The 13,879-nt window shown below is 29.3% G+C and overlaps 2 protein-coding genes and 1 long non-coding RNA gene across 3 annotated transcripts; 1 reads left to right on the top strand and 2 right to left on the bottom strand.

The window, feature by feature from the left end:
* Positions 1-114: 114 nt before the first annotated feature.
* Positions 115-2,112, bottom strand: LOC138349002 (uncharacterized). The gene is made up of 2 exons (XM_069298805.1): positions 753-2,112; positions 115-651 (listed from the first exon to the last, which is right to left on the bottom strand). The coding sequence occupies exons 1-2, from the start codon at positions 1,413-1,415 to the stop codon at positions 211-213; spliced, it is 1,104 nt and encodes a 367-aa protein (XP_069154906.1). The 5' UTR covers positions 1,416-2,112; the 3' UTR covers positions 115-210.
* Positions 2,113-5,294: 3,182 nt separating this feature from the next.
* On the top strand, positions 5,295-6,284 carry LOC138349174 (uncharacterized). Its single transcript, XR_011221808.1, has 2 exons — positions 5,295-5,356; positions 5,892-6,284. It is a non-coding gene; the product is annotated as an uncharacterized lncRNA (long non-coding RNA).
* Positions 6,285-6,608: 324 nt separating this feature from the next.
* On the bottom strand, positions 6,609-7,880 carry LOC109120423 (uncharacterized). The gene has a single exon (XM_019214151.3). The coding sequence runs from the start codon at positions 7,495-7,497 to the stop codon at positions 6,760-6,762; it is 738 nt and encodes a 245-aa protein (XP_019069696.1). The 5' UTR covers positions 7,498-7,880; the 3' UTR covers positions 6,609-6,759.
* Between the last annotated feature and the right edge of the window lie 5,999 nt (positions 7,881-13,879).

Raw genomic sequence — 13,879 nt, 5'->3', positions numbered from 1 at the left:
GATTAAAGTAAGTTTGAGTAAGGATTATAAAATAAAGTATTTGATACATAAATATAATGTCAAATTTAAATAGAGTTTAACAAAAAATAAAGAATTAGAGAACACATTACCAAATGATCAAAGAAATTTATTGAATCAGAATCTCTGTGTAACAGTGGAACCAAATGCTACACTATTACATTTATTAAAGGAACTCCTGAAACATAATCATTATGAATCTTTTGGAAAGAAAGTACATGTTCTTCTATTGTGACCTTCTTGTCCACATCGTCCACAACAATTTGTGTTTCCGCTTAGCTTTTCATCTGCATTTTTCTTTCTTTTTTTTCTTGGTCTACCAGGCATTTTTTTGTATCTTGGTGGCAATATAACTTCTTCCAAAACACTTTTCGGAACTATCCAATCACTTTTGTCCGGCATTGGTTCCATTGGAACTGCATAGGTGTTTGCTAATGCATCAGGTTTATAGTAATCAGAACAGTATGGGTGTACATCTTTGATATTCTTCTTCTTCAGAACAGTCATTGCATGCGCACAAGGTATTTCATCATGCTGAAATCTACCACAAGAACAATTCTTTCTCTCAAAGCAAACGATGTATCTTATATCACCTTCATAAACTGAAAAAATGAATTCTGAAGATGCAACAACCTGCAATAGTTTTTAAAAAGTTACTGTTGGATTTTTTTATACAAAAAAAAATCTTAAAATATTTAAGCAAGATACATAATTTTTGATATATGAATAAATACCTTCATTTTCGAACATTTGGACGCGTTTATAATCAATATCTCTTCAAATTTCCTCCCTAATGTTTCCTTTGTATAAGATGCTATTTCTCTATTTTTGCAGTTCCAAGAACCAAATAGAATTCTGGCTTCTTCCAAAAAGTCCAAAACAGGTAATTGCCGTGCATCAACAAGACAACCATTGATACATTCCGCAATGTTAGATGTCATCATTCTACCCCTATTCACGGTTGCATGAGATCTAGACCACCTTTCATAGCCAGCCTCTTCAAGATACTTTTTAACTCTGCCATCTACTTTTTCCACTTTAGCCATCAATTTTTCAAAATCCTTTTTTCGATAAGCCTTAGCCATCGAATAAAACAGATCACTTAGAGTGTTTTTACTTCTCTTGTAGTATGTACAAACATTTTTCCACAAGTTCCATATGCATGCAAAATGTGGAACATTTGGATAAACTATACTAACACTCTTAATTATGCTTTCGTTTCTATCAGAAACAACACACATTTTTTTCTCTCTCACCAAATGCATTTTTGAACTGTGTGAAGAACCATGTCCATGAACAATCATTTTTCGTATCGACGATGAAACAACACACATTTTTTTCTCTCTCACCAAATGCATTTTTGAACTGTGTGAAGAACCATGTCCATGAACAATCATTTTTCGTATCGACGATCCCGTAAGCTAATGGTAATATGCAACCTTAACATAGTCAACACACAATATTAATGTACTTGATACATAATGTTGAAACAATGTTATTATTATCATTTTAAAAAAATTATAATTATGCAGCAACATGACATACCTGCCCCATCAAGAGTATTTGCGGATACAAACGTCCCTTTGTAAGCTCCACTAAGATGTGAACCATCAACAACAACAACAGGCCTACAGAACTCAAACCCTCTCATCAAAGGCCTTAAAGCAATGAATAGATACATAAATTCATTTTTTTCTGATTTACGCATCCGTATATAAGAATTTGGATACACCGTTTCCAACATATGTATGTATCTTGGCATATTTTTATATGCATCTGCAGGATTGCCCCTTATCAACTCTAGTGCACGTTCTTTAGCACGTCATGCTTGCTGGTAAGAAATCTCAACACCATACATTTCCCTAACATCATCAATTATATTATCATTTGGAGTATGTTTTCTTTATGATTTACCAATTTTGGAGCTGTAAAAGCACCAATAAATCCAATAGTAGCTTGTACTTTACTTAATACCCTATCCCTTAATGGACATGTATGCTCACTGTTGAAGCATCTTACTTTGAATATATCAGTGTTTTTCCTAACAGACGCCTTTAATTTCCAACAACAATTCTCCGAATAACACTCTAAAACATAGCTGCAATTATACCAATATAAATTTGTTAGTTAGTAGTAAAAATGCATACTTGAAATTTTAAGATTTGATACAAAAAATTTTATATTTACACACATTCACAGACACGTCAACATAATAATACAAAATAAATTAAATTGTCACAATTATAATTCCATCTTTGACTTATACAAAATAAATTTTTAATTATCCAACACCAAGTGATATACTAACCATGTAAATAATCCAAATTTATCCAAAAATATCATTATCTAAAGTGTGTAAACAAAAATCAAATATGAAATACTTACATACCTTTTTGTATCTGACCGTTTGACTCTAAAATTGAAGATAGTTTTAATTTTGTATTTCATCATTACAGCCACAAGAGTTGCTTTATCCTTGTACAATTGTTTCGTCTCCACATTTGATATATTTGTATCCGATATATAATTTTCTTTCTCCATCTCGGGTATGTAACAAGAATCACCAATGTTTGATTCAACAACGTTTAGAGCATTAGCGTCTCTTTGTCCACCTTCGATACACATAATTGCACCACTGCTTGAATCAAAAATTTGTAACTCCTCTGTACTTTTATCATTTGTATCGATGCAAAGCGGATACATACTGAATCCAACCTCTTGCTTCTTTATTTCTATAAACAGCTTTACACCCATATCATTCCTAATTATCATCTGAGAAGAATTGCCCTCTACAATATATCGGATAATAATATTTTTTTTCAATTCATCAATATTTAATTCAGTAGCAATTGCTGAGATTAGATTCATATATGAAATATTTTCTCCAACCACTATTCCATCACTTTTGTATTGATTGTATTTAACCTCACTCTCCCATATTCCTGAATGTCTTAGCAATATCGTAATATTCATTACGAAACCGGATACAAAATTACCTTTAACGAAAATTTGAATATCCTTTTTGCCAAAAAAAAATGAAAGATTACTAATCAAAATCAAAAATTTCGTTTCTGCATAAAAGAAGAGAAGATCACTAATGACAAATTTTAAGGGAATATAACTGCTTTTAAAACACACAAGTTAATGCCTTTATTTAAGGGAATAATAACCGTGACATATAAAAAATAGGCATTAATTCAAATTTCAATTTTTAATCCCCCTAATTACTCAACAAACGGATCTCCAAAATTACTCAACAAACGGATAAAATGGAATACAATATAATGTATCTAAGTGTTTTATTATGTATCAGAAACTTATTAAAAATAAGGGATTTTTTGTAAATTGAAAAAGAGTAGGGATAGGAGGTAATTTATGTTTTACACTATGTGATTTATATAATTTATACAAATAAATTACAATCATTTAATCAAACAATAAGGAGAATAGATTCCTAATTTTGCTCAGAAATAAATCTGATAGGCCCAATCTCAGTTTCTGTCCACCTGGGCTGAGATTTGGGCCTTTCTGCTTCATTTTTGGCCCATTTTCGCTGTATATATTCACTGTATATCACTCTATCTATGCGTATGCATGCATCCCTGTATTTCAACTCGTTTTGCTTTCTTTCCGTGTAGTTCAGTTTCCTTTTCCTGTACATCAATTTCCCATCTCGAACAACATTTAAGGCTGACCTCCATAAAAGAGCTTGGGTTTTCATATCCCATCATAAATTTGGGTCCAACTTGGACTCCATAAGAAATCACATGTAAAAAAAGTAGAGGAGTGAAACAACGAGAATAATCCAAGATTGTCATTAAACAATTTTACCAATAAAAAAAGCTTGGATTCATCAAACTTTCACACATACAAACGTATTAATTAATTGAAACAACTACTAGAACAAACAACTAAAACGCATACTCAAGGACTTCACTGGAAACGACACTATGAACTAATGAGCAGGGATAAGCATTTGAACATTTGCAGGAAGATTTAAAAATGCATGATGGATAAAGCTAATGAATGACGATCAATTTTTCCTATATACAGTAGCTCATGGTGCAAATGAAACCAGAGTCACATCAAACAACAATCACCATTGAAATATTTATGGCAACATTATCAACTCAGCCAAAAAACTAAAATTGAACTTAAAATTAGGATTTTTCCAAGAGAGGAATGATTAACAATCTTAATCAAGAGTGCTGCTGCTACTGGAAACATACAACTCAATCCATCTAATGTAATCTAATCTTCTAAATAATTCAACAAGAAGTTCAGCCACGGGATAATAAACGTGGATATTGTCAATATTGTAGGGAAAAGGATATTGGAGAACGTTAGAATATTGGAGGGAAAAGGATGGGCCGGGTCAGGTCGGTTTTGGTGTGTTTGGGGGCTTCTAAGTCGGGTCTTTTGGGATTTGGACTGAAGTTTAAGGGTTGCGAGTACGCATCCAGTCAGCGCATAGCGAATGAAAAAAGCGTGGCCCAATCTCATTCTTAAATCGAAAAATTATTTGGATGGATGTCTTTTAATAAATAATTATGTGATTTTAGTAATATTTTTTATTTATAGCGATGCTATGTTAAATTTGCAATATGTGTTAAAAGTGAATTAAGTATGCAATATATATGTATTGAAACAATTTTTAAAAATATATTTTGTTTGTTGGTAAGATGTTGACACGTTATATTATAAGTGTGTTAAATTGTGTAATTAATTAATTATCCATATATAAAGTTTGTATTATATGTGAATAATAATATTTTTTGTAATATGAATTAAAAGTGATAAAGTGAAAAAAATTGTTATTGCTATAAATGGTAAAATACTTTTTATTTGTGGTATATTTATGTAAGTTTCCCATTTTAAATTGGGTTTAGGGCGAAGAAAAAAGAATGAAAAAAACTTCAGAATACGGCAATTATCCATATATATCCAAGAAAAATAGTTATGTTTTATTTTTTTCATGTTATATGAATATAATTAGATTATAAATAGCAAAGTTAATTATATACTAATAAATATTATTTTTCTATTTATTTAATATAATGAATAAATATTAAATAGGAAAGTATTTACTGAATGCGCAATTAATTATGGCAGGCACATTTGAGATCTTTTCATAAATACACATTTTTTGATTTTTTTTTCCCTCCAAATTCATTCGAATTCAAGATTCTTCACATTACTGCACGAGTGATGTTTGTAGAGCATTGTATATGTACACACCTACACTTCTTTTATTTTCATAAAATTTTGATTCAAGAATTTGTTTATTTATTTCAATGACTGGAATTGTTATTTCGAGGAGGGTTACGACTTACGAGAGGTATATACTTATTAATTTTGCATGTTCGATTTTTTCAAGCAGATAGGATATATGATTATTAACCTTTTTGTTCTCTTTCGTTCTCCATTGCAATAGCGATAGCACAAAGATTTCCTAAATTTGTTTGATAGCAATTATTCTTCTTCTTCAAAAGCTCTACTGGACAATTATGTATTTCTTCGACAAAAAATTCAATTGGATTTGTTAATATCAGCAACCTGACCTTAGTGAACAATTTTCTCGTCTTTCATGGAACCGATGGTGTATTGGACCATCTGTCTCTTCTTGATTACATAATTAGAGCATTAAGGAGAAGACGATTCACTGTTGTTGCTAATGCGTTAACCATCAAACAGTCAGAGTTGTTAATTTTGACTTACGTTTCTGTTACTTCTAATGATATAACTTTGTTCTCACAACCGGATTTTGTTACAATTATCGTTATCATGTTGTTCTCCGAAGGTATCGTTTTAGTATCTTGCACGAAATGCAAAGGCTACTATGATTTTTCAAACTATTTGCTTGATTCTTGCAGCTTTGTGCCTTCTCCATCGTGGGCGACAATGGATATCCATTATCGGGAAGAAACAAATAACGATTTTACCATCAATTTTCTGTCAACATCTTCGACGACAAAAGAGATCCATTATCCGGATAAGATAATTAATGGTTATAACTTATAACTCCAGTGTTCAGTCTCGTTCGTCGGAAAAAATGGAGTTTCTCTATGATAATGAGCGCTTGGATACGGGTGTTCAATCTCCTTACCTTTTAATTGGTGGGGATGGATTTGGTTAGGAGGACATTGATGTGGCATTATAGCATACGAATGCGACACCTCATTTTGTTAATAGGAAGGGTAGAAGTGATTCAATAATAAGGGTAATTTTGATCTTTTTCTTTAAATTTTAATTTGGCTTCAAATTATATTTATACTCTTTAGTTTTGAATGTGCATAAATAGACATTTAAATTTGTATAAAGTTGAACAAATAGACACACATTCTTACATGTCATTCTACTCATCATTTTTTATCCGACATGGTGTCATATGTGTATTGTGTCATGTAAGACTTATGTATTTATTTATTTAAAGGTTGAATAGCTAAAATGTCTGTTTGTGCATTATGAATTTAAAATTTAATATATATATATATTGTGTGAATTATATTTTAGAGTCAATTCCTTCTTTAGTTTATAATAGTTAAAGATGTATTAACGTATAGATAAAAGAATTATAAAAAAATAATGACTTTGTATAAGAAAAAAAAAAAAAGCAAACTTATATTGATATTCAGCCTCGCTATTAATCTTTTTAAAATGTACAAACAGCAAACTAATATTCTAAAGCTATTAGATTTCGACCGGACAGGTGAGACACGCCGCCTAAAAACACACTTTTCTCTACAAAGCCGGTAGGGACTCCGGCAGCCGTGACAACTCCGAAAAATTTGATGGATCTGGATAATCGAATAGTCCGCCCACTGTGACAAAATCACCGCCATTTTCACTGCCGTAATTATCTCCGTCCATGATCCCGGCAAGCATCCCAAAGTCGAATGAGTCATGTCTTAACAATTCGTTTTCAAATCCAATCGTATTTCCCAATCTCGATTCGGAGTCAACATTTCTTTCGGGAGAAAAGCTGGGCGGGAGGCCAAGCTCATCGTCCGAAGCTTCTAGGAGGTAGCCGAGGTCCGATTGAGTACGGCCGGAATCTGAGAACGTTAGGTCAATGAAGGTCTGAGGAGATGGCTGAGTTGAAGGATGAAGGATCTCTTCTTCAAAACTCTTGATTACAGAGTCAAGGTCCTGATTTTCTGGTATAGTACCATCTCTCACTGTTTCTGGCTCATCAAGTATATCCAGAATATCTTCTCTAATCTGCTTAGCCTCCGGCGAATCTACGTCTACGTCTGCATCATACTCATCAAACTCCGGCGAACAGACATGACCTTCCTGATTTGACTCGGACGAGTTCACCTCTAATTCCATTTCAACTCCGTTCAACTCAACCGAGCTCGAACCTGCATTTGCCTCAATATGGACTCGCTTCGACTCATGCGAGTCGAAGACCGAGTCCAAACCCGAATCCTCTCGGGTTCGCTTGTTACCGTTTTTTTTAAGTATATACTCTTCCATGAAGATAAACCAAGTGTTGAGAGTTAAAAAAACTTTGATAGAGGAAATGAAGGAGTTTTAGAATTTATATAGTGGAGATAAGTGATTATTTAGGTGATGATATTTTAAGAAGAAATGATGGGCGGGAAATTAGGAGGAGATATGAGGTGGACGTTCAACTTGAATGCTTCTTCCCTCTTCTTACATCTACAATGACGTTTTCAATTGTCCTATTGTATTGTCTCTCCATAACTTTTTCTCTATTGGATGCCGTTTAAAGACGTGTCGTGGGTCTGTTGTCAAATCTCTTGGATTATAGTGGTTCATAATAGATTGTTCATTGATATTTCCACTTGATATTTTTTTTTTAATGGATTGTCATTTGTCAAATAAAACAAGGGGCGGTCCTTAATAATTTAGGTGTCAGTTTCATTTATTATATATTAAAATCAGGATGATTAGTACTCTTTATGTTTGATAATATTTTAGTCGCATCTTCTTTAGTATAAACACGTAATATTTTACAACAACATTTTCAAATAAAATCAATTTAAGTTGTCAAAGTATGGCCCGACTCTCAAACAGTGTGATGAAACAAAGCCGTATTCGTGGGCGGCATGGCATCTAGAAATTAAATACTACTTCCACCATTTTTTTTGGTGAGTCTCAAAAAAATAAGTATTTAAAAGTATATATATATTTTTTATTGATTTTACTGAATTTTAAAAATAATACTTAAATATATTTATGAATAGAAAGAAAAATAAATCCACGCACTTTGTAAATATTTTAAAAAATTTATTTATTTCTTAAATTTTGAATCCAATCAAAATATTACAACATAAAATGAAACCGAAAGAGTACGTGTGGGATTGGGTGAGCATTCGCGCTCATGCACGGCGCCACGTCTATGCACATATCACCACATGGCGGAGCCTACACGATAGCCGCCGCCCATAGTACTGCTCCGTCGCAACTTTTTTAATCTTCTTCTTTGAAAACTGAAACGGGCGCTACTTTTTATGCGTTTCAACTTTTCTATCGTGTCAAAAGCCAATAGTACTTTGTTAGATTTAGGTACGTTTGGTACAAAGAGTATTGTATATATTAATAGAAGAAATAAAATACTCCTCCCTCCGTCCTTTGATTACTTATTAATTTTTTTAATTATTTATTTATCTTAACAAATCAAAAAAATGTAAATATTTTTACCTATTATATTTTTAATTAATTATTTTGACAAGAGTAATCATTTTTTGGAAACTTTAGATTTTTAATTATACCTTTTATAATTCATAGGAATAAACTGATAAAAATAATATATTAATAACTATTTTTTTTAATTAATAGTGTGCCAATTCCAAAAAAAAAAAAAATCCTCTCTGCATTATTAATTGTCATGATTTCTATTATTAGAGTCAAACTATAAATATTTTTTACTAATATTTTAAAATATATTTTTTCATCATATTGATATGCAAAAAATTCTAATTTATAATAATTTTTATATAATTTTTTATTATTAAAACTTTTTATTTAAAATGTTGAATTAATATAATTTAATTTAATTAATTAAATAATTTTTTAAAAAGCGTAACATGACAAATAAAAATGAATAGAGAGAATAATTAAAGACGAAAAAGAATACATCAATTTTTATATTCGTATTATCATGTTAATATTAGTTATATATTTTAGTGTGTTTGAGAAGTATATTATTTAATATCTGGAAATGATATAGTGAAGCTAATGGCCTCGTGGTACCATATCATGTCGTGGCTCTACGCCTGACGCCTCTGTCCTGACTTTATTTGATGAGCGAGCAATAAATGTTACTCTACGAATTTCTTTAAAGTCATAATATATAAATATGTCCTTTAATTTAGTTTTGAATTATATTTATATTTTTCAAAACTTTGAGTGTGCATAAGTAAATACTTAAATTTACATAAACTTGAATAAATAAACACACGTGTTCTACATGTCATTTTTTGTCATACGTAATATCCTATGTGTATTTTGTCATGTATGACTCATGTATTTATTTATTTAAAAATTGAATAGTTAAAATACCTATTTATGTATTATAAAAGTTGGAGGTTAAAGTTAAAATTTAAAATCCAATACATGTATTATGCCTTCTTTAAACGTGTTATCTATGAAAAAGCTTGCACCTTTTCTAAAAAAATTGTCTTAAGAATACATATAATTAAATAAATGAAAATATATTTAACTAATTTGAGAGGGTCAGGACAACTCATTAGATATTGGATCTCCACCTTCTCAGTCACTCAGAGGCATCCCTATTTGCTTCCCTCACGGCCTGCGTCCTATCTATCGCTTTCATTCATTTTTTCATTAACTAAGGTGAAAATTAATTTTAAAAATATCTTGGATATATTTTAAGAAAACTAAAATAAAATATTTATTTAGTTTAAATGTATTTAATCCAAGATTATCATGAATCGCTAAAAATTAAAATGATTATTCGGATCAAAAGTGGGCGAATTCGGAAATGACATATATTTTACGTAGATGTTAGCTCTGTTTTGTTGATTCGGTTATATAATTTTCTACACCGTTACAAATTTGGGGAGTCTAATATTAAAACACACACTTTTTAAATTCTAAATGTCAAAAGAAATTCTCTCTAAAGACACATTAAAATGGGCAGTTGATCCATTTATAGATAAATTAAAGCTACCATCTTTTAGCAATGCTAGTTTTGAGTCATTTAGTCTTAGTTCTACTTTTATCTCTACAATTTCTATTACATCTCATAAAAATTATAGTCTCCATTAACTTCAAATTCATTCAAATTCAAAATTACAAATCATTAAGCTAGCTCACCCACAAATGAGCGAACTACAATTTTTTTTTGTTGATCTGTCTCTTCTCAATTTTAAGAGTATTGTAAAATCCTTTTTGATATAAAATCATGACTTTTTAAAATAATAAAAGTAAAAAAAAACATGAGAGTTTTTTTCATAAAATAAATATCACTATTTATTTACCCAACAACAATAGTAAAAGACTATTAAGGTCGACGGGGATAATGATTCCTCTTATAATTGATTTCCGAGCATAAACTACATTATTGTGTCATGCAATCAGAACAAATATCAATTTCATTTTTATGACGCCTAGTATTGTTGATTTCTCTTCTCATTTTTTCTCTCATTAATTCTTTTGACAATGTATTTAGAAAATTATCTATCTCCTACAAATTTCATATGATATGTGAAGTCGTTCTATCATTATCGAAAGAGTGTCTCCTCACCCGTGAAAAAAGGTGTTAGTTTTATTTATGAGCATATTTTTTGTCCACCAAAAATAATCGTTATGATCATTTTTCAAAATACAAGAAATCAAATGAATATCAAAACATTTTGAAACGGGCAACTTAATTCTTTTACCTTTAAATTTAAACAACTTCAAAACTTTCGATTGGATTTTCTTGGAGTTTTCGATGTCTTAATTTTACAATACTCTTTGCATTTGCAAACATATGATTCACCAAGTATACATGTTTTTCAAATTGTTGAGACATGACTAACAAATTTCAAAAATCAAAATATACAGTATGAAGAAGTAGAATAAGATAAATGAGAAAATGTGGAGAGAATAACTCATATTTATTGTCAAAGAAAGAGATAGAGCTTCACGTGAGGAAGAAAGAGATATAGATTCTTCAAAGGGAGGTTACCAAAAAGAATTATAGTGCCCATTTGTGGCGTACTATCTTTAAGAATTGTATAATATTGGTTTTAATGGATTTGAAGTTAATAGAGATTACATCGTTAAAAGATGATACTACCTTTAAGATTTGTATAATATTCGTTTAAATGAATTTGGAGTTAACAGAGACTACATTGTTCAAAAATGATCGTTATAGTTCGCCCATAAATAGGTGAAAGGTCCATTTTGATGTGTGTTTTTAGAAAAAAGCCCCTTTTAAATTTTAATGTTTAAAAAGTGTTTGCTTTAATGCTAGATTTCAAATTTAGGTATTTTTGCTAAGTTAGTAGATTGTTAATGTACACGATTTCTCCTTCGAATCACAACAATAGTGAAACTTGAAATTTGTCATAAAAGACTTAATTTGATATGTTGTAAATGCAAATCATCGTGCATAAATAATATATCAAAAGACTCAAAATATCAAGAGGAGCTCATATCTAATATTTGAGTCTAGTGAGGCGATTCGAGTCAGTTGAGATTGAAAAAAAAATCAATTATATATTATGAAAGACAAATTATTATATATATATAGTTACTATTTATAGAATATTGATGCATTGCATAACTATTATAAAATATTTATATATTACGCATGAATGTAACTTTTTTTTTACCATTTGTTCAGTTTCGTACCCGCCCCTCCCCCTTCCATCTTACAAATCTTTACTTTTAAGATATCGATTTAATTTATCTATGATTCTTTAAAATTATTCGCATAACTAATTTAAATACTTTAATTTAGGTTTGTACCTAAATTGAATGCATATGCACCTTAAGAATGATACATATTCGATAATTATTTTATAGTTAGCAAAAATATGTGATATGTGTACTACAATTGCTGTGACATGGAAAATTAATAAATTTAATAATGATATGTACATTTGGTTCCAAAAAGTTATTTAAAAATGAATTTCTAAAAAGTTAACTATTTTAGTCTATTTAGCTAACTAAAAGAAATAAAAAAGAATTTTTTAAAAAACCCACCCATCCACCCCACGACAACCCTTCATATTTTTTTTTCTCTAGTTGATCCAAATCGTCCCCAACTCTCCATCAAGATCCCTCCCTCAATCGATTTTTTCCATTACAATCCTCTTCTCTCCCTCATTTTTTGGTACGAGGAAGCTGAAAACGGTTTCATCGGAAAATTTTGAATTTTTATTACCATGATAAAAATAAAAGTTACCTAACATATTTTTCTGAATTTTATAACTGATGTTTTTTTGGAGTGGAAGAACTCTTTTTTTTTTTAACTATCAATTTTAATTATATGAAACTAGTGAACTTAGTCGCGCTTTGCGCGATAAAAAATTATTCGTTAAATCTGTTAAATAATAAATTTTTTAAATAGTTGATTATTAAATATATTTCTAAAGATTCTTTATAGTCTTTAATCTAAATATATCAAATTTTAAGTCTTACTTAAGTTTATTATTAGTACTTAAATTTTATATCTTTTGTAATTTGAAATCGCTTAAGAATTTTTGAAATTATAAAAGAAAATCTTAAATTTATTCTCTTTATTTTAATAAGAAAAGTAAATTTAATGTAATAAGTTGAACTCTTTATGAAATTTAAATTTAATTTAATAATATAATAAGTTTAATGTAAATATAGTTTTTTTCTAATATTTATTCTTTTCCTTCAAAAGTATTATACTTTCCTTTAGTAATGAATTTTTTTTTCATCTTTCACTAAATCTTAGATTATGAAATGTTTGTAAATTATTTTCTATCTTGACTAATTTTACTACGATTATAATATACTGCCTATTATTTATATAAAAATGAATAGATTCAAAGATAAATAGTCTCAATTACGTAAATAACATAAAGTATTCAAATAAATTAAACCCAAATTATATATATGTATTAACTAAAATACAACTTTAAACTTACCTATATTTTAGTTACAATTTCTAAATTATTCTAAAAGGTAAACATAAATAAAAATTGTGAAATTTCCTAATCCTCAAAATTGATTTCATTATTCAAAATAAAATATATACAATGTTGAAACCATTAAAAAAACCTTAAAAGATAATAAACAAAACGATTCAAGTCTTCAAAGTTAAAATTAATATACCTGAAATTTCAATAATATTATTTAGTGTAGGTATAAATTATAATTAGATAAATTAATCAAAGAATCCTTGTTGGAGTACCAAAGAAAATTAAAATAAATTAAAATTAAAAAAATAAACAAAATAATCTTTGTAGGAATACCAAAGAAAATTATCCTAGCCTCTAATTATTCAATTTGTACACACTCTCAATGTTCACTACACCATTTGAAGATTAATGGACATAAACATTAATGTAGAGTTCCTTTTCCTTGTGAGTTTATGAAAGTTAAACTTAAATATTGTCATATGTTCATCTTGTCTTCCATTATAAATAATAAAGATTATTTTAAAAAAATGCGTAAAATTACACTAAAATCATCAATAATGAGGAAAAAAGCAATTAAAAAAAAAGAACAAAAAAAATATTATAAATAAAAGACATCAAACAAACTGAAATAAAAAGAGTAATATAAGTGAAATATTGTATTCATCAAAATTGAATTTGAATTTCCAAAATTGTCATATACTCGTCTACTCGCCCACACTGTTAAGTGTTAACAATAGAAGTTAGTCACAAAGAACTCTCTCTCTCTC

This window comes from Solanum lycopersicum, chromosome 6, assembly GCF_036512215.1.
Source record: "Solanum lycopersicum chromosome 6, SLM_r2.1".
Classification (NCBI taxonomy): Eukaryota; Viridiplantae; Streptophyta; class Magnoliopsida; order Solanales; family Solanaceae; genus Solanum; species Solanum lycopersicum.
Note: the sequence above shows the minus strand (reverse complement) of the source record. Positions and strands in the feature narration are given on the sequence as shown.

Excerpts from the sequence above, each read along its gene's own strand:
- LOC109120423 (XM_019214151.3), bottom strand. The coding sequence starts at position 7,497 with ATGGAAGAGTATATACTTAAAAAAAACGGTAACAAGCGAACCCGAGAG.
- LOC138349002 (XM_069298805.1), bottom strand. The coding sequence starts at position 1,415 with ATGATTGTTCATGGACATGGTTCTTCACACAGTTCAAAAATGCATTTG. Across the intron at positions 652-752 it reads CCAAATGTTCGAAAATGAAG|GTTGTTGCATCTTCAGAATT; the intron begins GTATTTATTCAT and ends AAACTATTGCAG.